The sequence below is a fragment of the Callithrix jacchus genome, chromosome 11 (assembly GCF_049354715.1).
Source record: "Callithrix jacchus isolate 240 chromosome 11, calJac240_pri, whole genome shotgun sequence".
In the NCBI taxonomy this organism is placed as follows: Eukaryota; Metazoa; Chordata; class Mammalia; order Primates; family Cebidae; genus Callithrix; species Callithrix jacchus.
The window spans coordinates 96109538-96136608 of NC_133512.1; the positions used below are offsets into that span (position 1 = coordinate 96109538).

The 27071-nt window shown below is 43.7% G+C and overlaps 1 protein-coding gene across 6 annotated transcripts in view; it reads right to left on the bottom strand.

Moving 5' to 3' along the window:
- Positions 1-1798: 1798 nt before the first annotated feature.
- Positions 1799-27071, bottom strand: part of GALNT11 (polypeptide N-acetylgalactosaminyltransferase 11) — a 74244-nt gene continuing 48971 nt past the window's right edge. For all 6 annotated transcript variants that reach the window (XM_078343421.1, XM_078343425.1, XM_035254332.3 and 3 more), the window contains 10 exons: positions 26344-26467; positions 24643-24809; positions 22276-22401; positions 19066-19315; positions 13300-13417; positions 10793-10945; positions 7011-7229; positions 5258-5362; positions 3162-3299; positions 1799-2560 (listed from right to left, as the gene is read on the bottom strand). In XM_078343421.1, the coding sequence (XP_078199547.1) occupies positions 2429-2560; positions 3162-3299; positions 5258-5362; positions 7011-7229; positions 10793-10945; positions 13300-13417; positions 19066-19315; positions 22276-22401; positions 24643-24809; positions 26344-26467 (1532 nt within the window). In that variant the 3' untranslated portion in view covers positions 1799-2428. The remainder of the gene's footprint in view (positions 2561-3161; positions 3300-5257; positions 5363-7010; positions 7230-10792; positions 10946-13299; positions 13418-19065; positions 19316-22275; positions 22402-24642; positions 24810-26343; positions 26468-27071) is intronic.

Consider the following 27071-nt stretch of genomic DNA (forward strand, 5'->3'; position numbering starts at 1 on the left):
ATCATTTCGTCAGAGTATGTTTAGTTCTGTAAGAAACTTGCCCAAGTGGCTGTCCCGCTTTGCACTCCTACTGGCAGTGAATCGGAGTGACCCACAGCTCCCGCTCCCACTGGCGGCGAGTCAGAGTGACCCGGGACTCCCGCTCCCACCGGCGGCGAGTTGGAGTGACCCGGGACTCCCGCTCCCACCAGCGGCGTGTCGGAGTGACCCAGAGCTCCCGCTTCCACCGGTGGAGTCGGAGTGACCCCCAGCTCCCGATCCCACCGGCGGCGAGTTGGAGTGACCCACAGCTCCTGCTCCCACCGGCAGTGAGAGTGACCCACAGCTCCCGCTCCCAATGGCGGCGAGTCGGAGTGACCCGGAGCTCCTGCTCACAACAGCCTTTTTCCACCTATAGACTGGTGCACGTACAACCCATTCCCGACTCAGTCATTTGAGGATTGTTTTTTTTTTTGTGGCTAGAGGTTTATCAGATTTACTGATCTTCTTAAATAAGCTTTTAGTTTTATTTTCTCTATTGTTGCCACTCATTTCTGCTTCTCTAACTTGCTCTTTCTCTGTTAAGATGGAAGCTGAAGTCATGGAAATGTGTATCCTTTGCTAACACAGGTGCCTGATGCTATCCAACTTCCAAGTACCACTTTAGCTGCATGCCACACACCTTGACATGCTGTATTTTCAGTTTGGAATAGACTTTTCTTTTACGCTAAGGTACTGGGAAGTGTGCTAGTTTTTATAATAGTTGGAGATTTTCCAAGTCTTTTGTTGATTTCTATTATACTTTGTATGACTTGAATTTTTATGCCTATAGCACGCCTTGCTCAATGGCCCAGAATATGACCTGTCTTGGTAAATGTTCAAGCGTAGTTGAAAACTGTGTGGATTCTGCTGTTGGGTAGTGTCAGTTAATGAGGCCAGGATGGTTGGCTGATTGACATAGTTTTGTTGAAGGTTTCTACATTATACTCTTTTTCTGTCTACTTGTTCCATCATCAGTTACTGAGAGGTGTGTTGAAATCTCTTACTATAATTTTGGATGGGTATACTTCTTGCAGTTTTAACAAAACTTCAAAATAAAGGCCACAAAAATGGATAAACTGGGATTATTTCTTCTTGGCGAGTTGAGCCTTTTATACACGAAATGACTCTCTGTATCATCCGTAGTATTATTCGTGCTTGAATCCACTGTCCAATACTAACACACATATATCCGGATGTCTTTCAGGTATGTCCCCATCCTTCTCTCCTTAATGTATTCCTATTTCAAGTGAGCTTCTTCTATGCAGCCTGGAGTTGGATCTTGCCTCTTAACTGTAGCATTTACCTTCATTACACTCCATGTGATGACTGACTTTGTTGGATTTCAATCTGCCATCTTGCTGCCCCTGTTTTCTCTATGTACCATCTGGCCTTTGAGGTCAAATCACAGATAAAATAGGATGTGGTGCTGAACCTGTTTTGTGGTTCAAGGTAAAATACCTGAGTGCATACCCGGCAAGATGGGACTGTTTGGGAGGAAAATTCATCTTGTGTTTCAGAATTTCTAGTATACGCAGAGGATTCCCAAACGTACTGTCCCTAACTGAGATGAGTCTGGCCTCTGTGTCCGACTGCCTGTTGAACAGCTCCCTGGGTGCTGCGCAGGCAACTCAGATGTCCAGTATCTAAGGCCACACAGCTCAAGCTGGGAAATTGGGCTGCGTCTTGAGAGGCAGAAGACTGCCACCGAGCCTGCCGCATCCAAGAGCGGCTATCCCACCTCGGACCAGAGGCCCCAGTACAAGACAAAATGTCCCAGTTAAATAATCAAAAAGATCCTTTATTTTAAATGTAGATAGTATCATAATTCATCAAAATAATTTATAATAGTTAACTGCCTCAATACTGTCTTATAAATGATGCCTTCTGAAGTTAAGCACAATGTAGATTCAGTTTTTTTTAAATGATCTACTTAGAACATACTATACAAATAATAAAGTTTTTTTTTCTTTTTTTAAGAAAAAGCACTATCTGTCTGCTATGAAGTCTTCTAAGAAAGGAAATCACGACAAGTTCCTGATCAGGTAAAAACCACTGCATCATTAAAGGGGATTAAAACGAGGCATGAGTAAATCTGAATAGAAACATCCATTTTCCTGGGTTTTGTCCTTCTGCACAAGCCCAGTTCTACAAGAAATTCCTTCACAGTAGCTCCGAGATGACCTCGGTGTCTGGGTAAAACATACTTCTTCACCTGGAAACACTCCTGGCGCCCATCTCTGTCAGACGCGTCACCTCTGCTGACATGCCCAGACAGCTCCGGGAAGAAGGGAAGGTCTTCCTCTCCAAGACAGCTCTGCTCTACCCACCCAGGCCTGCCTTCCTCAAGCCTGATCTCCACACAGGAGGCAATGCCCGATGAAGCACCATTCCCACCACAGCATCCACCTTAACCTTCCAAATGCCACTGCTGTGAGGAGGAGCCGTCACAGATCGCCATGGCGACAGAGCCCTTCTGATCCCGGGGATCCACCGCTCTCAGGCACTGTCCAACTGACACCTGGTACAGCCGATTATTTTTCTGGAAAAAAAAAGGGGGAGCAAGAAAAAAAGACCTCCAGTTACCGGGAAAACATGGAGATCCAGAAGAGACATGGAGCATTTAAGAATTCAGATTAATTAAGGGAACAACAGTCCCCCTGGTCTAAAGATTAGTTTTCTGCTGTTCCAGTTACCTGCAGTACAGTACAGTAAGATGATTTGTGACCGCATAATCTGCATTATATTGATTGGTTTTTATAGAGAATGACCAGGCTGTGGGGCTCCAGCGACCCTCCCACCTCGGCCTTCCTCAGTGCTGGGACTGCAGACGTGAGCCACTGCACAACCACAGTATGCTGTTACAACTGATCTGGTTTATTATGAGTTACTGTTGTGAACCTCCTACTCTGCCTGATAAATTTTATCACAGGTATACGTCTCTAGAAAGAAATCCAGTATATACAGGGTACCTGTGGGTTCAGGCATCCTCTGGGGGGTCTTGGAACATCCTCCCCCCCCCGGATAAGGGGGGACCCACCATACTGCAAACTGAGAAGACCCCCACAAGGTAGAATATGAGTCCACCCCTCCCCCAACCTCGGGGCTTTGTACACTCTCCCAACATCACCGGCACTCCTCACCCCAAAGGTCCACTGCTGGGATCCTCCTGACCCGTGGCATTTCATGAGCCGTGGTGGGTCTGATGAGCGAGTCTCTGACATGTCTAGACAAAGGAGACTATTTAAAACCAATTCATGCTCTTCATTATAAATCCAGATCTAGAGAAGAAAAAAAATTTAGATATTGAATTTCAAGACTGAACAACACTTTACATATTTTTCCACAGATGTATTCTATAAGGTCTCAAAGCAGAAACAGACCAGTGCACTAGACGTACAGGGAAGCAGACTCAACGTGGTTCATTCCACTTCAAGAGCCAGGCAGGAGGAGGCGAGGCGCTATTTTGGGAAGAAACCTAAGCAGTGGGTGAATTTTGTTCACTGAATTTAACTGACTGAATTAAGTCTTTTCCAATTTTAGAGTTTAGCAATTATATAATTCTCTGAATTCCTGGACTGTGCAGCAAGCTTCTGGCTGGCTTCTGGAGACAGAAGGGCACATGGTTGCCATTTTCATGGATTCCTCATCTGTGGGGCAGTCAGGAAGTACATAAGCTGAACCACAGGCTATCTTCAGGAACACGTGGGGGACAGGGCAGGTGCAGTGAGTAACCTACTCTCCAACGTGCGGCATCACTAAGTTCAAAAGGAACTTGTTCTCTTCTGTTCTAATTATGTATTCACTGCTTCAGCTTAGAGACCCGATAAGGGTGTGTGCAGTCTGTGTTAATATGAAGACCCTTGAATGGAGTCCATGCTGCTATTGTTTCACAGCCTGTGTCCAGTAAGGGAGCTGCTGGCCACATGCAGCTACTGTACCCTTGAAATGTGACTAGTGCGAGGCAGACGGCTCAAGTTTAGCTGCCTGATGCAGCCACGTGACTGCTGGCTGCAGTGTTAGCACAGCTACGCAGTGACAACACAGTACATCTAGAATAGGATAACTAATTCCATCACCAACTTATATTTTCTGGAACAAATTTCAGCACTCATCTCACTGTGACCTACATCACTGAAACGTCACCGCAATTTTATCCTTCCACAATGCTGCCACCTCCCCTACCCAGAAAAGGCACAGAAATCCCTTTTAAACACATTTTCAACACATGTATCACCTGAGACAGGGGGCACAAACTCTCCCGGTAGACGTTTGATGAAATTTCACAGTATACATGATTTACCAAAAAGCCCAAATTTTTTTTTTCATTCCTGAGTGACACCAACCCCCTATTAAAATAGAAATGAAACATTGTAGTCTTGAGCCACTACAGTTTATGTGATCTGACTGCTATTAGGTTATGCTATTTTATCAGACACAAATGAGTTTGAAATTACTGTTCCACATTGAAGTAAGTTATTTGCTGATTTTTAGGGCTGTTTTATTATTTAGGAGACATAAATAAGCTGAAGTTAAATTATGTGAATGAAATGAACTGGCTGGGCATGGTGGCTCACGCCTGTAATCCCAGCACTTTGGGAGGCCGAGGCGGGTGGATCATGAGGGTCAAGAGATCGAGACCATCCTGGTCAACATGGTGAAACCCCGTCTCTACTAAAAATACAAAAAATTAGCTGGGCACAGTGGCGCATGCCTGTAATCCCAGCTACTCAGGAGGCTGAGGCAGGAGAATTGCCTGAACCCAGGAGGCGGAGGTTGCGGTGAGCCAAGATCGCGCCATTGCACTCCAGCCTGGGTAACAAGCGAAACTCCGCCTCAAAAAAAAAAAAAAAGAAATGAAATGAAATTCTGTAGAATATTAGAAAATACAAATAATGGTGTGAACAATTACAGTGTTGCTATGACAACAAGCAGAGGTAGGAACAACATACCGAGGAGACACAGCAGCTGACTGAAGTGGCATCCGTGGCTACTCGCATCCTTTTAACCCATTTATGCCAGAGGTGCAAATTTTTTGTGTGAAAAATCAGACCCTGGGTGATGACTCTCAGCAGAAGGGTATAGGAAACTCCCATAAGCCTAGCGTTCCAATAACAGAACAGTAGGCCTAAATGGGTGAGGGGAGCCAGAATAGTAGACACTGATGTCCTCAGGAGTGGCCACCAGCAGCTCCCCTTCCCCTGCAGGCACCGGCTGTGAGTCCCGAGGCGCCACTCACCTGGTCTGGGTCAGTGTAGTCACAGGCCTTCAGCACCACAAGGCCTCCCTTCTGACTTGGGCGGCCCTGGGCCACCAGGCATTTGTTGGTCTGGAGGTGGTACAGCTGTAAGAGAAGGGCATGGCAGCTGAGCATGCAGCCTCCCAAGCCTGGATGTGGTTCTGGGCAAAATGTGAAAAGACTATTCCACAGGTTCCAATTCCAAGGCTCATAAAAGGATAAGCATTTTTAAATTCCTAAGTTCTAGCCTCAGTACACAGGAGCATCAAGACAGACAAAAGTTGTAACTCCAAAAGTTATTAGTGACTTTACCATGCAGGCAGTGTCAGGGAGAAATTCCAGCTACATATACGTTTCCTAATGTATAGCAGATGAAAGAAATTAAAATATCATCCCTGCCCTAAAAAGCCTTAAAATGAAGTCAGGGATGTAAGAACGACACGTCTGAAAAAGGACACAATTAAAGGCAACACGCATGAACTGGAGGTACAGGTGACAGCGCTCACAGGAAGGCCACATGCACGAACTGGAGGTACAGGTGACAGCGCTCACAGGAAGGCCACATGCACGAACTGGAGGTACAGGTGACAGCGCTCACAGGAAGGCCACATGCACGAACTGGAGGTACAGCTGACAGCGCTCACAGGAAGGCCACATGCACGAACTGGAGGTACAGGTGACAGCGCTCACAGGAAGGCCACATGCACAAACTGGAGGTACAGGTGACAGCGCTCACAGGAAGGCCACATGCACGAACTGGAGGTACAGGTGACAGCGCTCACAGGAAGGCCACATGAACGAACTGGAGGTACAGGTGACAGCGCTCACAGGAAGGCCACATGCACAAACTGGAGGTTCACAGGTGACAGCGCTCACAGGAAGTGCAGCGGCAAGAGAAACAGCAAGAAGAATGGGAGGGATCCAGTACAGGGCACACTGCTCTCTCTTTCACTTAGAGAAAAACCCCTCATACTAAACATGGGGATGGCTCTTTTGTCTTATTATAGGGTTGAGCACTGAGGAAGGGGGAAAGCTCTAGGCTTCCTCCTAGCCACTGCGGGAGAGTTGGCACTGTTTTGGGAGAAGTGTCTTCTTCATAAAAGAAGGGACACTGGGCAACACAGATAGTATCTGTCCTCAGCTTTCAGAAGCCAACTCTAAGAGATGACTCAGGAGAAAGGGATGATTTTATGGCCAGACCCCTACAATTTAACTGTGACGATGTAACTAATGAGTTTAGGACCCAAAGAGAGCTAAGGAAATGTGGTTGATCAATATGTTTTCTGCTGAGCTCAGGTGACTTCTGGGAACCGCCGGCATGAAATCCCACCCCATTCCCCAACTCTGACCCTCACTACCACTTCCCCTCTGTGAGTCAGTTCCCAGAGCTGTGAGCAAACAGCAGATCGCTGCCCCATTTCTCCACCTGTTTTCCTTTTGGGAATGGCCTTATGCAGCGTGTATTCACGTGTGCCTCTGCGCTCTTCAAAGCTGTCACATAACTTATCCCACAGAAGGCACGCTCCCTTCAAGGCCGGCAAGGCCAGGATCCTTAGTAACAGCAGCACAGATAGGAAGGTTTCTAAGGTCCTGCACTTGAGTAGAGGAAGTTCTCATAAAGAGAATGTAATGAAAGGCAAGCTCAAGTCTGTCATCAGACTGTTTAGTCCACAATGTCACAGCTTATGGACATCTCAAAACTTTTCCTATCAAACACTTTTCACGAGACACTTGGAAAAGACCGCTTTCTTACCCTTCCACGCTGAAGGACTTTCGGGCGTTTTGGGCCTTTGTTGACAAAAATGGGTTGCTGGGGTTTGGCGTGGGGCCCAGATGTCTGCATCTCTGGGTATATATTATCCAGATACCATTTAAATGATTTGCAACCCAACTTCTTTCTCAATTCAATGCGCTCACTGATGTTTCCATAGCTTTTCGTCTTCAGGTCAGGTCTTAAGGAAAAATACTGCTCCTGAATTTTAAAAAGTGAAATAACTGAATTTTTTGTTAAAAAATGATGATTATGCAATTACAGAGATTCTTTGCACAATTCAGTCTATCTGAGAATCAGTGAAGCAGGTGTACACATGGGATCAGTGGGTCTCCAATCGTTAGTCTCAGTACTCAACGCTCTTTCACTTTACTGAACCCCCAGGAGGCTCTGCTTGTGTGGGCTGTGCCTGCTCATATTTACTATACAGAAATCAAAACAGAGAGACCTACGAATTACTACTTCCTTAAAATAGAAACTCATTTCAAACACAAAATTTACTGAGAACATTGCTTTATATTTTTGTAGACATTCTTGCTGGCTGACTTAAAACAAGTCAGCTAAATTCTCACATCTGCATTTACCTTGTTATGATATGTTGTTTTGGTTAAATATATGTATTTTTAAAACTACAGCCTATATTCAGTAACTTTTGAAGTTCAATAACAGTGTGGAATATGAAATCATATTACAATTTGTGCACTGTTGCATTAAAATCTACTGGTCTATTCAGTTGAGTGTGGTGGCTCACACTTGTAATCCCAGCACTTTGGGAGGCCGAGGTGGGCTTAAGGTCAGGAGTTCGAGCCCAGACTGGCCAACATGGTGAAACCCCATCTCTACTAAAAATACAAAAATCGGCTGGGCATGATGGCACGTGCCTGTAATCCCAACTACTGAGGAGGCTGAGGCAGGAGAATCGCTTGTACCTGGGAGGCAGAGGTTGTAGTGAGCTGAGATCATGATACTATACTCCAGCCTGGTGACAGAGTAGGACTCCATCTCAAAAAAAAAAAAAAAAAAGTGTGTCCTGGAGAGCAGTGGCTAGCTCCGCCCACAGCTCAGCCACACAAGTGTTTCTCCTTGAACCAACCGCTGTACTTCAGTACACAGCAGAAGTGCTTTCTGTGTGAGCATGCGCACTCACACAGGATACTAAAAAGGCACATTGAGGTTTACTAAAATTACGATGTCAATGACATTCTGAATGAAACTGGCCTTTGTCATCTGAGTGAGGGCTGGTGAAGAATGCAGTGACTGCAGTTAATTGGGTGCTGATGCCTCGATTTATGCTAAAACACCAGCCACTTTACTCCCATGATTTTACACACACAGTGCAATGTCAACGTGGTGAAAGGGGCAAACACTGTATGAATCTGACTATGAGAACGACAAACTGGCAGCCTCCTGAAAGAGCAGCTAAGACAGGGACCGTGTGTTGAGAACTATGGTAGCCAGCGATGATTCAGAGATTGGCATAAAATTAGACAAAGTCTGGTCAAGGAGACAGAGGAGATAAACAATTCTGTAGGAGAAGCACCATGGAGTCCCTACTCCCCTGCCAGCACAGCACACTGCTCTGTCCCCATCATTCCAGCACGTGCTACACGTGTCTCTGTTTACATTTCCCTCGCGGTGTGGAAAATTCCTATGCACTCCCTTATTCATCTTTTATTCCCAAAACCTAACACAGAGCCTGGCATACAGTAGGCACACAACAAATGTTTAAAAAATACTATATACAGGTCGGGCACGGTGGCTCAAGCCTGTAATCCCAGCACTTTGGGAGGCCAAGGCGGGTGGATCACGAGGTCAAGAGATTGAGACCACCCTGGTTGACATGGTGAAACCCCGTCTCTACTAAAAATACAAAAAATTAGCTGGGCATGGTGGCGCATGCCTATAATCCCAGCTACTCAGGAGGCTGAGGCAGGAGAATTGCCTGAACCCAGGAGGCGGAGGTTGCGGTGAGCCGAGATCGCACCATTGCACTCCAGCTTGGGTAACAAGCGTGAAACTCCATCTCCAAAAAAAAAAAAAAACCATATACAAATATAGCAGCACCCAGGCGCGGTGGCTACACCTGTAATCTCAGCACTTTGGGAGGCCTAGGTGGGCAGATTATCTGAGGTCAGGAGTTCAAGACCACCCTGGCTAACATGGTGAAACCCTGTCTCTACTAAAAATACACAATTAGCTGGGCATGGTGGCACATGCCTGTAATCCCAGCTACTCGGGAGGCTGAGGCAGAAGAATCACTTGAACCCAGGAGGTGGAGGCTGCAGTAAGCTGATTGCACCATTGCATCCCAGCCTGGACAAGAGAAATACTCCATCTCAAAAAAAAAAAATTCAAAGCAGCATTTGTCATAAAGTCAAAAAAGTGGAAACAGGCCAGGCATGGTGGCTCATACCTGTAATCCCAGCACTTTGGGAGACCAAGGTGGGTGGATCGCTTGAGCTTAGGAATTCGAGAACAGCCTCGGTAACATGGCGAAACCCCATCTCCACCAAAAATACAAAAATTAGCCAGGCGTGGTGGCGTGCACCTGTGGGCCCTAGGGAGTTGAAGTAGGTGGATGGCTTGATCCTGGGAGGCAGAGGCTGCAGTGAGCCGAAATCCTGCCACTGTACTACTCCAGGCTGACAGAGTGAGACTCTGTCTCAAAAAAAAAAAAAAAGTGGAAGCAACCTAAATGTTGATCAACTGATATATAAGTAAAATGTGGTCTATTCAAACAATGGAATATTATTCGGCAATAAAAAGGAACCCATACATGGCACGGCACAGAGGAACCTGAAAATGCTGTGCTCAACTGAAGAAACCAGACAGAAAAACATTGTTTATGATTCCATTTGTATGAAATATCCAGAAAAGGCAAATTAAGCAGAGACAGGAAGTAGATTAGCAGCTGATTACTGGTTGTCCAGGACTGAGGCAGAGAGGGAGATTCTGGGTAGATATTGAAGGTTATGGACTTCTTTTTGCAGGACAAAATGTTCCAAAATCCATTTGTGGATCATACCTCAATAAATCGTTATGAAGAAAACATGTAAAGTGGTCTAAGGCAGAAGAGAAAGTGGAGATAATTCTCAATGTGCCGTCTACCGGGGAAGAAGTGGGACTGGGTCACCACAGTCCAGTGAGTAAAAGAAAAGGCCAGGCCTGGCACAGTGGCTAGTATGAATAGTCCCAACACTTGGGCAGGCTGAGGCGGGAGGATCGTTTGAGCCCAAGAGTTCAAGGCCAGCCTGGGCAACACAGTGAGATCCCATCTCTAAAAAAACAAAAAAATTTTTTAATTATCCAGGGATGGTGGCACATGCCTATAGACCCAGCTACTTGGGAGGCTGAGCCCAGGAGACTGAGGCTGCAGGCAGTGGTGATCACATCACTCCACTCTTGCCTGGGTGACAGGGCAAGACCCTGCCTCAAAAAACAAAACAAAACAACAAAAAAACCCAAGTTCTGTGGGTATCACAGTAGAGGGACCAGAAGGAATAAAGACTGAAGACAGAATTTCTTCCAACATGAGCTGCATTACCTCTTAAGGAGTAGACATTTACAAAATTGAAAGAGTCAGATTAGAACCAAAAAGAAGTGAAGTGCTAGGTGGGGGGTGGGGGCGGGACTAGAAGGAGACGGCTCTAAGGTGAAGGTTAACCAAGAGAAATACACCAGAGTGAAAAGCAACCAAAGCTCTCACTAGGCCAGTCACTTACAGGCCTGTCATTCCTCCTTCTAAACAAGAAACTTGGTCTCACCTTGTATTCATCCAACCAGACATGTGCCAGCCTCAGAGAGTTGTGTGTCATGGTGTCCTGGCCTTCAGGAGATCCATACGGTCGCCTTTTCCGGAAAATGTGTCCTACTCGAGAGCACGGGATGATGAAGAGCTTCCCGCCGCACATCCAGATCTGGCCAGAAGCAGAAACAGGCACTAGCAGCCGCCTCACGTCGTTGTGAGACCAGTGCAAGAATTTTCAGTGAAACTGATCTTTATTCAATAGGTGTTTATGAAACTTGGCAAGATATTTTATCAGATACAAATATTCAAACAGAAGAAAGAAGGTACACATTGTTCTATCTTTATGATTACAAGAAACTAAATTCTAAAACAGTGCATGAAATGCACACTTCCTACCATGTGTCTGAAACTGCACTTACCGAACTGTGTTGCTTTAACAGATCAGGAGATTTTATCTTAGCACCTAAGGACAGAAGTGCTCATCTAATTTCAGTTTCACAGGTACCTGCTTACACAATGCACATGATTTCTTAGAAAATAGATTTTTAAAAATAAAATATATAGAGTAACTCCAGATTAAGATTCAAAAGACCTTAGCTCATCTATATCTTGTCCGTTACTATCTGAGCTACTTTAGAGTTATGTCCATTTTTGTGGGACTCGATTACCTTATCTTAAAAAAAAAAAAAAAAAAAGAAACTGAACTTTTAATAAAATCTATTAGGCCTTTAACCCTAACATTCTAAAATTTACAGAATGAAAACCTGCCTTTTTTTTTTTTTTTGAGATGGAGTCTCGCTCTTGTCCCCCAGGCTAGAGTGCAGTGGCACTTGGCTCACTGCAACCTCTGCTTCCCAGGTTCAAGTGATTCTCCTGCCTCAGCCTCCCAAGTAGCTGGTTATTACAGGCGCCCGCCACCATGCCCAGCTAATTTTTTTGTATTTTTAGTAGAGATGGGGTTTCACCATGTTGGCCAGGCTGGTCTCGAACTCCTGACCTCAGGTGATCAGCCCACCTCAGCCTCCCAAAGTGCTGGGATTACAGGCGTGAGCACCCAGCCAAAACCTGCTTCTTACAAATACTGTAGTCAATACATCTGCAGAAATACAGGACATATGTACAGTTATCATGGTATTATCTGACAGGGATTCTGCTACCTGGACTAGGAGATGATTGGGAGAAAATACTGGGATATTTACTCGGAATAAGTCTCAGCTCTCCTCCTACCCTCCTCCTGCCTTTTCCAAAGACTGTCTACGCCACAGTCCTCTGAGCCACAGACGCCACCTGCACTGTCACCCTTCAAACCTTAGTAATTGGAGAAGACAGATTATGCGGGTGGATTTCTTAATGGGATGGTATTAGTTTTTCCAAGAGAGCAGGTATGATACACTAGGATGGTCCTAGGGAATCAGGGAAGAAATCTGATCACCCTGACTATATGTATCTAGTAGTATCAAGAAACAGACCGACAAAGAAATTTGAACACACATTAAGACATTCTAAGTTTATATCCAACCATTCATAACAACAATGCATCTATAATTTAAAAAAAATAAACACATACACAGAGTGGAATAACACACACTGGAGACTCTGAAAGGTGGGAAGGAGGAGGGAGGAGGGATAACACACTACCCACTGGGGACAGTGTCCATCATTCCAGTGATGAGCGCACTAAGGCCAGACTTCACGACTACACGCTACACACTTGCACCTCTAAATACTTAAAAACAGGCTGGGCGCAGAGGCTTACACCTCTTATTCTAGCACCTTTGGAGGCCAAGGCAGGAGGACTGCTTGAGTTCAGGAATTCAAGACCAGCCTGGGCAACACAGTGAGACATCTCTACAAAAAATAAAAAATAAGCCAGGTGTGATGGCATGTGCCTGTACTCCCAGCTACACAGGAGGCCGAGAGGCAGGAGGATCGCTTGAGCCCAGGAGTTTCGAGGCTGCAGTGAGCGACTGTGTTCATGTCACTGTATTCCAACCTGGGCAGCAGGGCAAGACCCTGTCTCAAAACAATAAGTACAAATAAATATGTGGGTTCTTATATGCTTTTTCATTTCGTTGTTTTCCTAGCCACTGGATCAACACAGATACTTTTGACATTTACAACAGATATCATCCATAGCAGAGATTCTGGCAAAGTAGGATTTATTAAGGACAGTTTGTCAATAAAGATAATCATGGAGCACTCTGGGAGGCCGAGGCAGGAGGATCACTTGAGCCCAGAAGTTTGACACTAGCCTGGGCAACACAGTAAGCCTGGACTCTACAAAAATAGAAAAAACAACAGGCACATGCCTGTAGTCCCAGCTAATCAGGAGGCTGAGCAAGAGGATCGCTGGAGCCCAGGAGGCTGCAGTTACCATGATCACGCAACTGCACTCCAGCCTGGGTGACAGAGAAGACTCTATCTCAAAAAAAAATTATAATAATAAGGAGAATTTACAGAAAATATGATATCATGGATGAAAATCATATTCTACTAATTGAGCATGCAAAAAAATAAAATTACCCGAAATGATATTTCCAAATTTTCTCCTCCCCAGATATCCATGCCACTATCGTACTGTCCAAGTTCATGGAAATACTGTCTGTTCATGGCAAACAAACCTCCAGCCATTGTTGGTGACCTAGAAAAAGGAAAACAACTAATTCCATCTCGTCAAGCGAAAGTTTACACTACTTTTGTTAAAAATATTCAGTGTTGCTTTGGAACGTAACTAATAAAAACTGAATGATTAGGAAACATTTTATCCAGTATCAGAAAATGAGCCAGGCCATACAACTGAATTTTCTAGATTGCTAATAATATGCTAGTATCTGGCACTCAAAGGCTAATTTCCTAAGTCTCAGAAGTTCTTTTCCTATTACAACCATTTCTGGTAGAAATCCACCTCGTTGGTAATTCCTTTTGACACTCTCACAGAGCCTTAAGGATAAAACCTGGGCTCTAAGGTCCACCAAGGAGAGACCTGACAAACATCACACACGGCGAGTTGGACTCACACGAGTTAGACCAGTGACTCTCAACTGGGACGACTGCGTTCCCCAACAGACAGTTCGTAATGTTTGGAGCATTTTTAGCTGTCACATCTTGATGTGTTTGTGTGGCAGGGTGCTTCCAGAATCTGGGTTGAGGTCAGGGATTCTGCTAACTATCCTAAAATGCACAAGAGGGCCCCCTGCAACAAGAATTATCTGGCCTAAAAAGTCAGTAGTGCCAAGGTGAGCAGCCCTGTGCTGGCGTGGGCAAAGCCAGAGACTGGTCCTCTCAAGGACTTGCACTAGCTCCCAGTCAGCTCATTTCCTCCAACTGAACAGAGCAGATTGTGGATTCTAGTGGCCCAAGCTGCCTGCAGAAAAGAAGCCAAATTATCTCTGCAGGGAAAAAACATCATCCCAGGCATGAATGTATTTCTATCATTTTTCATATATCATGTCTGGCGCTAAGCAAAAATAAATAAGCAACAAATACATAACCAGGCTACTGGGGAGGTGAAATCACATGAAAGCAAAGCAAGAGCAACAACCTGCAACAGAAACAGATGTGCAGGGTTCAAACTATGGACTTGTCAAGCAAAGACTTGAGCTGCTCAGTAGATTAAAAATTTCTTATGTAGGTTGAATTCAAAGAGGTTTGTCTGTATTTTTACTTTTTTAAAGTTTTTGCACCTACTGTTTTTTTAAAAGCTTTTTGTTATGGAAAATAACGTACATAAAAAGTATAGACATAAAGTATGTACTCCATATGCACACACACTTTAACAAATGGTCACAGTGTGACACACAGGTAGCTACCAGCCAGTGCAGGAAGCAGCGTGCAGACCCAGTCACTGCCCTGACACATAGAGGCGTCTTTGCTCTGACCATGGGAATCATTTTCTTGCTTTCCTGTGTAGTTTCGCTGCCTAAGAATGCAGCTCTACGCAAAACAGTTCACTTTGCCTGCTGGTGTACTTTGCGGAAGACATTATGACTTCTTATTTTGTCTTGCTTCCTTTTTTTTCCTTTTTTTTTTTTTACAGTAGAGGGAAGGGAAAAGGCAGGAAGGAGGGGAGGAAAGCTCTCTTGCTTCTTTTGTTGAACATTTTAAAACATTCCATGTTGTAGTATGTAGATATAATTTTTATTGCTGTATAATGTTCTCTTATATGAATATGCCACAACTTGTTCAGTTCACTGTTTTTTGGTGGGGCAATTGAGGTTTTTTTTTTTTTGAGACAGAGTTTTGATGTTGCCCAGGCTGAAGTGCAGGGGCACCATCTCAGCTCACTCCTTGGTTTAAGCAATTCTTCTGCCTCAGCCTCCCGAGTAGCTGGGATTACAGGCATGCACCACCATGCTTGGCTAATTTTGTATTTTTAGTAGAGACAGGGTTTCTCTGTGTTGGTCAGGCTGGTCTGGATCTCCCAACCTCAGGTGATCTGCCCACATTGGCCTCCCAAAGTGCTGGGATCACAGGCGTGAGCCACCTCGCCCAGCCTTAGTTGTTTTTCAGAACATTATAAGCAGCGTTGTTAAGAGATATTCTTGCTCATGGCTTCTAAGTTAGGAGTAAATCACTGGATCACAGAGGTGTCTCTTCAGTAGTTGATGTCGTCCCAACAGATGGTGACTAGAATGTCCTCAGCTGGCCTCTGGAACCAGGCCTAGAGGGGAGGTTGATAGAGCCCTGGGGCACTTGCAGGGGTCTGATGTGGCATGCTAGCAGAGCTGGGTCCTCTTCTGCTCTGTCAGGCCTTCCATGTGGGGGATCTGTGGCAGATCTTGGTAAAACAGTGAAGTCCCGAGAAAAGCCTCCTCAGGTCTCCGTTGTCTCTGTCTTTGTGCTGGCAGCTCCTCTGCACTCCCTGGCAGGTCATTCAGCACAGTCACTCCTTGGCTCTGCACAGGACCGTTAGGTGATGGAGCGCGTCTCTCAAGTGTGGTGCTGCATCTGGGGACTGGCCATCTGTGTTTCTGGTCTGTGACCTCACATCCTGTGACCAGAGGCAGACAGTAGTGGTGACTCCGTTTTTTCCTTTTCCTTTTGTACTGTCCATGTTCTTTTTCCAAAGGTGAAGGAAGTTATGTGCAGTTCAGAAAAGTATTTTAATTTTTTAAAAAGCACCCCAGACTTGGTTATATGTATATAGTTGACAGTTTTTGTCTATTTTTGCCTCTTTCATCATTTTCATGGATATTTGTTATTGCTTAATTTTTAATCAGAAATACAAATCCAGTAATGGAGCAAATCATGTAGAACTCAGTATGAAACGTGGTGTTCTGCTCCTCCCCACCATTCTTTCTTCCCAGAGAAAAATTCTTTTAACTGTTTCTGTTTCTTACTTTCTGCACCCAGTATAAGTGGATTCCTCTTTTCCACATTCGCCAGCTGTAGACACTGCCTGCATGAGGAGTGTGGATGCTGCTCATCTGTGTTGCTCCCTGTCCTCTGCCTCTTGGAACCATCGTGCAGTTCCTTCTAGTTGTGTGCTGGTGACTTTTCTCTTACTGTCAGTCTTTCCGTGGTTCTTATCTTTAGATGTGTCCCTCATAAGCAGCATGTACTCAAGTTTGTTTTAATTAAGTTTGTAGGGTTTTTTTTCTTTTTCTTTTTGAGACGGAGCTTTGCTCTTGTTGCCCAGGCTGGAGTGCAATGGTGCAATTTTGGCTCACCACAACTTCTGCCTCCCAGGTTCAAGCAATTCTCCTGTCTCAGCCTCCTGAGTAGCTGGAATTACAGGCATGTGCCACCATGCCCAGCTAATTTTGTATTTTTAGTAGAGATGGGGTTTCTCCATGTTGGTCAGGCTAGTCTCGAACTCCCAACCTCAGATGATCAGCCCACCTTGGCTTCCCAAAGTGCTGAGATTACAGGTGTGAGCCACTGTGCCTGGCCTAAGTTTTGGTTTTAAACCAGTGTGAAAACATAGTCTTTTGAGGTCTCAGGACTACTCTTGGCTTTCTGTGTGTCCTGTGTGTAGTATAACCTTTTCTCTTTTCTGGACTTCTTTTGGACTGAGTCCAGTTGTTTCTGTTCCCACTGCCCACTCCATTTTTAAAGTTATACATTCCTATACCACTTTTAGTGGTTTTCTTAAAAAATACAGCTCTTGTATTCTTACTTTCTCCAAACAATGCCAGGATCTCAGAATGTTCACGTTTCAGCTATCCCTCCCGCAGTGTGTGCGCTATTGTTGCTGTCCATATCATTTAAGCCCCAGAAGCCATTTCTTACATAGCAGTATTCATGCAGGCTTCCCAAGTATTTCCCCTTCTTGTTACCCTGTTCGTTCTGCAGCTGCAGGCTGGATCTGGGACTGCTCTCATCCTGGCTGAAGAACACTCTTAGGAGTGCCTTTTTTGGACCTCCTAGTGATTAATTCTCTGTTTTTCCGAAAATGTCCTTGTGTTTCCTTATTTTGAAGAACATTTTTATTCAGTATCCAGTTCTAGGTTGGCAGTGGCAGATACCTTCTTTCAGGACTTGGAAGGCATCATTCAAGAACCTTCCGGCATTCACTGTTTCAGAAAGGAAGTCAGTGTTTAGTCTTACTTCCCTTCCCTTTGAGATAATCTCTTTTTCATTGGCTGCTTAAATTTTTTTTGTCTTGTTTTATAAAGTGTTTTTTGGGTATGTATAAACATGGTTACTTTTTTGAAGTAACTAATTGACTGCCAAATTCTGTCAGACCCCTGCAAGTGCCCCAGGGCTCTATCAACCTCCCCTCTAGGCCTGGTTCCAGAGGCCAGCTGAGGACATTCTAGTCACCATCTGTTGGGACGACATCAACTACTGAAGAGACACCTCTGTGATCCAGTGCTTTACTCCTAACTTAGAAGCCATGAGCAAGAATATCTCTTAACAACGCTGCTTGTAATGTTCTGAAAAACAACTAAGGCTGGGCGAGGTGGCTCACGCCTGTGATCCCAGCACTTTGGGAGGCCAATGTGGGCAGATCACCTGAGGTTGGGAGATCCAGACCAGCCTGACCAACACAGAGAAACCCTGTCTCTACTAAAAATACAAAATTAGCCAAGCATGGTGGTGCATGCCTGTAATCCCAGCTACTCGGGAGGCTGAGGCAGAAGAATTGCTTAAACCAAGGAGTGAGCTGAGATGGTGCCCCTGCACTTCAGCCTGGGCAACATCAAAACTCTGTCTCAAAAAAAAAAACCTCAATTGCCCCACCAAAAAACAGTGAACTGAACAAGTTGTGGCATATTCGTATAAGAGAACATTATACAGCAATAAAAATTATATCTACATACTACAACATGGAATGTTTTAAAATGTTCAACAAAAGAAGCAAGAGAGCTTTCCTCCCCTCCTTCCTGCCTTTTCCCTTCCCTCTACTGTAAAAAAAAAAAAAAGGAAAAAAAAGGAAGCAAGACAAAATAAGAAGTCATAATGTCTTCCGCAAAGTACACCAGCAGGCAAAGTGAACTGTTTTGCGTAGAGCTGCATTCTTAGGCAGCGAAACTACACAGGAAAGCAAGAAAATGATTCCCATGGTCAGAGCAAAGACGCCTCTATGTGTCAGGGCAGTGACTGGGTCTGCACGCTGCTTCCTGCACTGGCTGGTAGCTACCTGTGTGTCACACTGTGACCATTTGTTAAAGTGTGTGTGCATATGGAGTACATACTTTATGTCTATACTTTTTATGTACGTTATTTTCCATAACAAAAAGCTTTTAAAAAAACAGTAGGTGCAAAAACTTTAAAAAAGTAAAAATACAGACAAACCTCTTTGAATTCAACCTACATAAGAAATTTTTAAAGAAAACGAAAATAAGAGAGATTTGTATTAGAGAAGATGAAACATGGATGAGAGCATAAAAGAATTCTATACTATGACTTAGTAACTGTACCCACAGGAATCATCTTCAAAACCCTAATGAAAGAAAAGGCTTGCATATTCATGTTTTTCACAGCACCACTCACTACCAAAGAGCCAAAGGCAACGTCGTGACACTAAAGCCACCAGGGTGTTTGAAATAAACACAGCACACAGGCCTCCTCCCAGGGCTGCCTCGGCGATGGCGGCCTGCTCTGTCTGCCTTTCTCAGGAAGGAAGCTCTGAGTCCTTGCGGGCACTGATAGTATCTTAATCATAAATCTTTCCTTAGGACGTGGCAGACTGCATAGAGTTCAATACATACTCAAGACTTTTTTAACGTACAAATTAAGTCAACGCTTTGGCTCCTTACACAGGAGGAGGAATCATCTTTAACAGCTTCTTTCTCCTTTAAGGAAGCACTGGTGGAAACTTTTCAAACAAAGGGGCAATCTTACTTTATTGGTGTGGTGGCTCCCTCGGCTCCTCCCAGCTCGGAAAGGGGGACGAGATCCCATCTGAAGTGCAGTCCCCAGTTGAATCCCCCACGGACGATGGGGGACGAGCTGTAGGCCAGTGTGTCGGCGCTGATGATATCGATCACTGGGCACACCACGGTATGCTGGTCCTCACGGATGGCAGCCAGCAAGGGCTGCAGCCACATCACGTTCACTTCACAGTGGCTGTCCAGGAACACAAGGACTTCTCCTGGGGAGGCAACAAGAGGCACGGAAGAGCGTCTGAACACTCCATTTAGGTATAGCTACCCACGCGATAGGATGGTGCAGTGACACAGCGTGAAACGCGATGGCCACCTCCCAGCACCAGATGGCTTTATTGCTCCATCACACTTGACTGCCGATGGTCCACAAGGGACGTCCCTCAGCCAGTAATGCTGCATGCAGTGTCCTGCCATAATTGAGGGACCCATATAAATTATATGCGCGTCTCTTGAGAAAGCTGGCCGACAATTCAGAATCTCTTAGTAAACAGAGTCAAAGTCTCACAGTAACAACTCAACTCTTTGGAAGGCCAGATATTATGTCAAGAGGTTTCAGTGCCATGACAGTGGCCAGTTATGGGTAGCTATTTATATTACAATTATTTTAATCGAAGTATTTTGAAATTTAGCACACACTCAAAATACATCTCTCTGCCTCAGTAAACAGTACAGAGAACACAGCTGCCTTTTCACCAGTGACTAAGAAATGCACGGCCACTAAGGAAGAATGCTATCACTCAGCAGTTCTCTCCATAGTGAGGGAGGCGCAGCCGATGCTGCTGTCGGGGACGCCTCATGCTCATTTCTGTTCCTTCCATCTCCCACCTTTCCTTTCTACTACCCCCCTACTACCCTCTTGGCTTCAGTGGCTCTCATCTGCCAATGGGATACACCTTTCTTCTAGTTTGCAAAATAGAAATCATCAAACTTTTATCCTGCATTTTAAGCTCCTCTTGATAAATGTGAGCAGGACTGAGGATTTTTAAAAAATAATTACAAATTTAAGAACTCCATGGTTCTTCTGAGCAGTTGAGAAACTTCAACTCCCATCATCAGGTCGCATTATTGATTTTCTAAATGTTCACTCATGTATCAAGATTTTACATGAACTACTTAAAGCACCAGATGTTATCTATCCAACTTCAACGAGTGATAAAAGCAGTATCTCAGACAGTTTTCAATGAGCCAGTGAATCAGTCACGCAGTTCAGTGTCTGTGAACAACCTGAATGGGGAGGGATGTGAGCAGCAGGCAGCTCTCCACTGTCACCGAAGGCAGAAAGGCAAAACGTCTGACATGGTCCTCAGTGGGGGTGAGATCAATTCAATCAAGATTTCTTCGAGGAGAAAATGGATTCAAAGCTTTTTTTTTTTTTTTTTTTGAGACAGAGTCTCACTGTCACCAGGCTGGAGTGCAGTGGTGTGAACTCAGCTCACTGAAACCTCCGCCTCCCGGGTTCAAGCAATTCTACTGCCTCAGCCTCCTGAGTAGCTGGGACTACAGGTGCGCGCCACCATGCCCAGTTAATTTTTGTATTTTTTGTAGAGACGGGGTTTCACCATGTTGGCCAGGATGGTCTCGATCTCTTGACCTCATGATCTGCCCACCTCGGCCTCCCAAAGGGCTGGGATTACAGGTGTAAGCCACTATGCCTGGCCCATAGCTTTTCTTAATTCTCAAAGTGTTACTTTTTCCAATTAACACAAATTTAACTAAATAAAGACTACACTTAGTCACACTGAACCTGAGACAATGACTTCCCACGCAAACTGGCTTGCTTCTGACAGATCCTAAACTGTATCTGAATGAGGACCTGAACAGATCATAAAAGGAAAAACTTAAACAGTCAATGCACAGTAAACATGCATTGTAACAGCACAATGTTTTGAGTGGCTTAATACTGAAAATACCCCACAATTTTCACTTTATTGCTTAGCCTTGAGTAATTCCACAAAGTCAATTCAGTAAGTCTTTACACGACTAGAAACCTAGAAAAGAAAATATCTCAAGCCTTGAATTCAGTCTGCCTCCAACTGCAGACCGGATGTAGAGGAGCTGCTTCTCGTTTGTTAATTGCTTCAGGTCACTGGGCTTAAGAAAAAGAAGAGAAGACAGATTCTAAAAGTGAAGTCCTAGTTCACCCCAGCACAAGAGCCAGAGGCTACACAGGAGGAGCAGGGTCGGGGGAGCAACGGCAACCACCACAAGCCTGGTGGCAGGTTATCTAGAAGAGTGTGGAATACAGGAAGGACTGCAGCAGAGGCTGTAACCGCTAGGGAATGTCCCCCCCCAAGTTGTTATTCTCAAATGATTTCCATAATTGTTTTGCCATGTCTATGCACTACCTGCAATATCATATGCCTAACATTTTTAAGCAGATTCATTTCAGTTTTGATCTAATTGAATTTATTTAAAAATTTTTAAAAATCACAATCATAAATAAAACTCAGGTAGACCAATGACACACAAGTAACCGTAAAACAAAATACAACAGAATCAAAATAATATAACTGAAGACCAAACAGATATATTTTCTGCAGAAGCCTGAATTTGATACCTGTTCTTTCTTTTCAAAGGGGGAGATCAGTGCATGATGGGAAGGTTTTAAACATATACTAGTAACAATGGAGACTTTCTCCCGGATGAAATCAGAAGAATTAAGAGGGAATTTTAAAGAAAATGCCTTTTATAGTTATGTAAGTCAATCTTACATCCATTTCCCAATTAAAGCCATAATGTGTAGCTCAAGGCATGTACTCCACACTAAGAATTAAAAGCATCATTCCAATCAACAGTTTGGGTTCATACATTTAAAATTTTGTATTTAAAATCATAAAAGTTCAGTTATATTTTGGTATCGGCTTTTCTGCTTATATAAGTGAACAAGATACAAAATCGACTTGAGGTGCAATAACTATCAAAAAGGGTCACTAAGAAAACAGACACTGAGGATTTGAGAGTTCAGCCCCCTACACTACGTGCTTTGGGGTAGCAGGCTGGGCGCTACTGAAAAGGCCTTTCCCAAAGAGAACAAGCCTTATCTCTCCTGCCGGCAATGTCCAATTGAAGCACCACTGTTCATAGACTTTGCAGAATCAGCAAAGGCCCTGAGGCTCAAGCCCTTGCCATCCAGCACCCACAGAGCAAAGCTAACAAGACGTGATACCTGTCGCATGGGCTGCACCAATCATTCTTCCTCGAATCAACCCCTCACGCTTGGTATTTCTTATGATTTTAATTTTTCCAGGGAGGTATTTTTGGACATATTCATCTAGTTCTCCTTTCAAATCATCTGAAAATAGAGTCCCACAATTATTCAAACTGTATGAGACATATATAAAGACACTTTACAGCTATTCTAAAGTTGTATCTAGTACTTCCTAAAATTCACAACAAACTATCAAGCAAATACTACAGAATCTTCTGCTTTATTTTAAAAGAATATTGTAGCTTATCCTGTAGGAAGAAAAAGGAAAGAAATTAGTAAGATGTGGAATACTGGCCAAGAGGAATACTTTATAGACTTACACTTCTCTCTATAGCATCCAGCACAATGCTTTGCATAATGTTTGAAACGAATACTTCAAATGCTTGATGTTCAGCTGATCGTATATGAATCAAGTTGATAACAAAGAAAATGAGATACAAATGCCTTTTATTACAAAGAATTTACTGTCTTGGTCCATTTCAAAATAGTTAAGAAACAACTTCTATTGCCCCTAGCAAGAATTACAAGAACAGCATTGAATATGTCCCTTCATTAATTTAGCACCCTTCTTCCAAGGTTGCTGAATAGTTTTTAAGGAACTCTATGTCACTCACGTATTTATTTTATAATAACTCAAAAGACTGTGTAAGATAATAAGCAGTAATTCTTTCCATAGTTAATATATAAACTACTCCAAATTATTGTTAATTTTTCCTTTTAGGTAAAATAGCCACAAAATGAAAAACAAAATACAAGCTGCCTTAAAAAAGAATCAACCATAAATTCTAGAAATTAGTATGTAACCATCTTCTACTTGGTCCAAACTTGTTTGTTAGGATTTTTTTTTTTTTTTAAGAAAAAGTTTGAGAATTTTGCTCCCACCAGTCTGTCCATTTCTTCCCCTTCTATATTTAAGTATATTGGTATACCAACTCTGATGTTGATATAAGTGGAACTTAATGCTTGAGTGCATGAAACAGTTGCTGGCATACACTTGTGCCGCTGCATTTCTGCAGGTTGCTGTCATGAAAAGAACAGAAGGCTTGGAGCCATCAGACTAGAGGCTTCACTTTTACTCTACTACTTAACAGCTGTGGGGTCCTGAGCAAACTAATTTTTATCTTTCTCCCTCTATAAAATGGTGTTCCAGCCTTTCTTGCAAGGTCACTGAGAGCTGAATGAGCAGTGTAATAAAAAGCCTTCTATCTTGGGAGGCCAAGGTGGGCGGATCACAAGGTCAGCAGTTTGAGACCAGCCTGGCCAATATGGTGAAACCCCATTTCTACTAATAATACAAAAAAACTAGCTGGGCATAGTAGCACATGCCTATAGTCCCAGCTACTCGGGAGGCTGAGGCAGAAGAATTGCTTGATCCTGGGAGGTGGAGGTTGCAGTGAGCCGAGATCACACCACTGCACTCTAGCCTGAGTGACAGAGCAAGACTCTGTCTCAAAAAAAAAAAAAAAGTTTTCTACTCTGTTTGCATACACAAAGCCATTCTTAGTAACAGTCTATGTTGAATTAAAGAAAGAGGAATAGAATATGTAGTGATATCATAAAATACTGGCATTCAGAGATCGCTGAAGAGCTATCAGAATACAATCCACTTTTATCTGGGGACAATCTTTTTTTTTCTTTCTTATTTATCTGGGGTCAATCAATTTAAGAGACTTAATAGAGAAGCATAAGCCAAGGCATTATGCCAGCTGAAGAAAGTCCATCTCAAAAGGGAACATGTTGTGTGATTTCATTTACATGACATTCTTGAAATAACAAAATGAGAGAAGGAAACAAAATCATAGAGAATTGTGGTTTCTGGGATTAGGAATGGCAGAGATAAGCAGGAGGTGTGAGCAGAACGAGGCAGCATGAGGGGCCCTCTGGATGAGGTAACAGTTCTGTATCACTGCAGCGAGGGCTACGAGAGCCCATGTGTGTGACAATGACCCTGGTCCCCACACCAGGGTACCAATGTGGATTCCTGGTTTTGGTAGGGGAATTTTATGATGGCGAAACTGGGTGAAGGGTACACAGACCCTCTTTGTAACTTCCTGTGAACCTACAGTTATTTCAAATAAAAAGAGTTGTGTTTCTAAAAGTAAGCCAAAGGAAAAATTTCAAGAGGCAAATTTGAGTAGCACAGTTTGTAAGCAGGTTCCAAATTTTACCAAAATCCGGATTTCTTCAAACCTATTTGTAGTCAGCCAGCTGTGACTGTGTGCATAGGATCCCTACGGACCATGTACTTGAGCTGCGTTCATGTGTTGTCAGTGCTGTAGTGACTGAAAGCCTAGATCCAATGTTACCAGTTACTGCATTCCTTACCAAAGTCACTGTCATCATCCACAAGGATGACCTCATGAAGCAGGTGTGCTGGCGTGCGGTCTATGACACTGTGCACCGTCCGAAGCAGGGCAGAAAAAGCTTCATTGTAGAAACAGATAACAACACTAGCAGCTGGCAGATCAGGTGGGTAGAACTTTTCTTTACATCTGTAAAGACGAGGAAATTCTGACATTTTAAAAGGCTCGAGTGTTTATTATTCTGTACACATTCACTGTCCCCTTGTTCAGCCTCTTTCTAACATTACAACAACAATTTTTAAAAAATTGTTTACAAAAACAATATGGTTTCTTCTTGAAGAGTTTTATGTTTTGCTAATGTCTCCCTCCTATACCTACTATCTTGCTTACTTTTGGATAGACACTTTTTAAACTTCAGGGTTTTTTTTTCTTTTTTGGAAGAGAGGTTACATAAAAATGTGAGTTCTTTTTACCAAAATCACTGTGAGTGTTTCATGCAGCACTCGTCAGCTGAGATGTCCAGTTTCTCCTCAGTGAGGTTTCAAAAGGAAACAGAAATATAAAGTTTTTATTTGAAGCTTTATTTTTTGCCCAATAATTAAAAAGATGTGAATAAATAATGACGGTAACAAGATAATAGAAGAGCTTCTATGTATCAAATCATTCAAGTAACTATTTGATAAAAAGGGTTAGGAGCTTTAAGTAACATCAAAAAGCCATGAACTGGCAGGTACAGTGGCTCACGCTTGTAATCTCAGCAGTTTGAGTGGCCAAGCAGGTCAGGAGTTCAACATGGTGAAACTCTGTCTCTCCTAAAAGTATAAAAATTAGCCAGGCATGGTGATGGGCACCTGTAGTCCCAGCTACTCAGGAGGCTAAGGCAGGAAAATCACTTAAACCTGGGAGGCAGAGGGTGCAGTGAGCTGAGATCTCACCACCACATTCCAGCTTGGGCAACAGGGTAAGACTCCATCTCAAAAAAAAAGGGGGGGGGGGCCATGAACTTAGAAAACACAATCCAGAGCCCTGAATTCTTTCCCAGGGCATATAGCACTCTAGCATCTGAGCCCTGCCTCCATCCAGCCTTGTCACCTCTCTGCAGGACTCTCCCTGACCACTCCAGGTCTATGCCCCCATTTCCCCAGACCCCGTCATAGCCCTTATTCACGTGCTACTGCCAGGACTTGCTGACTTATTTGCCTCCCCTGCTAGACTCTGAGCCCTGAGAACTCAGGAGCTACTACAGTTGCTTCTGTTTCTTCCAGGGCTCGGTATGGTGTGTAGCAAACAGAAGGTACTCAACAAGTGACTGTCTGTGGAATGACTGACCACATGCATGAAAAGCCTTGGATGGAACAAAAATAATGAAACAGAAAAGTGAAATGGAGAGTAAAATTCTTCACTGATTTTAATTCCTATTTGCCATGAATCCAATCAATAAACATTCAGAACAAACTTAAACTCAGGTTACTTAGTTAGCCCACCCCTCTTTCCCAGATAATCTGAAATGTTGAAGGAGACAGAGCAAGCCCTAGGACTCTGTGGTCCATCTCAGACCACGTGGCTTCACATTTGACACAGTGGAAATCTGTCTCAAGTTTCCTAGTGTGCTGAATGAAGACACTGCATGGCAAAATATGAATACTGTCCTCATGACTTCTTACACTGACACTAAAAGCACTGTGTTGTTAAAATGTATTTGCAAATACAGTAAGGCACATACGCTGCATTCCTCGTGTCTGGCACATCTCTGTGGTAGCCCAAACGGTTACTGATAAGCATATTAAAAGCGTGTTTCTGATAGCCCAAGTCTCTCAACTCCTGATCGCGTTCATTAAAAATCATACCTGCAAAAGAGTGAAGTTAGTCAGTGAATTAAATCTAGAAAGGATCACCAGTTACTGTTAGGATATTATGATCTTAAGGAAAGGCTGACTTTATCCTATGATAATCTAACCTCTCTTTTTTCGCAAACCTTAGGTTGTCTCCAGGGTGAGGTCAAATCCTTACCAGTCTAGGCCAAAGCAAGTGTGTCTTAACCAGAAACTGTAATCTTAACAATACTTCATTACATTCAAGAGAAAAATTTACCTGCAACCACAAAAAAATGTTATGATAATTTTCCATTAAAGCAACAGATTTTAGGACCCCAGTGAGCCTCAACAGACCTCAATTACATGCAAATTTTTACTGGAGTCCCTCCCCAGAAAAAGGTGATAGATAAGCTTTTCTATAAAAAGAGCTTCCCAAGTCAGACACAGTGGCTTACACCTGTAATCCTAGCACTTTGGGAAGCCAGGGCAGGAGGACTGCTTGAGCCCAGCCTGGGCAACACAGTGAGACCCTGTCTCTACAAAAAAAAAAAAAAATTAGCTAGGCCTGGTGACTCACACCTGTAGTCTTCATTACTTGGCTACTCAGGAAGCTGAGGCAGGAAGCTTGCTTGAGCAC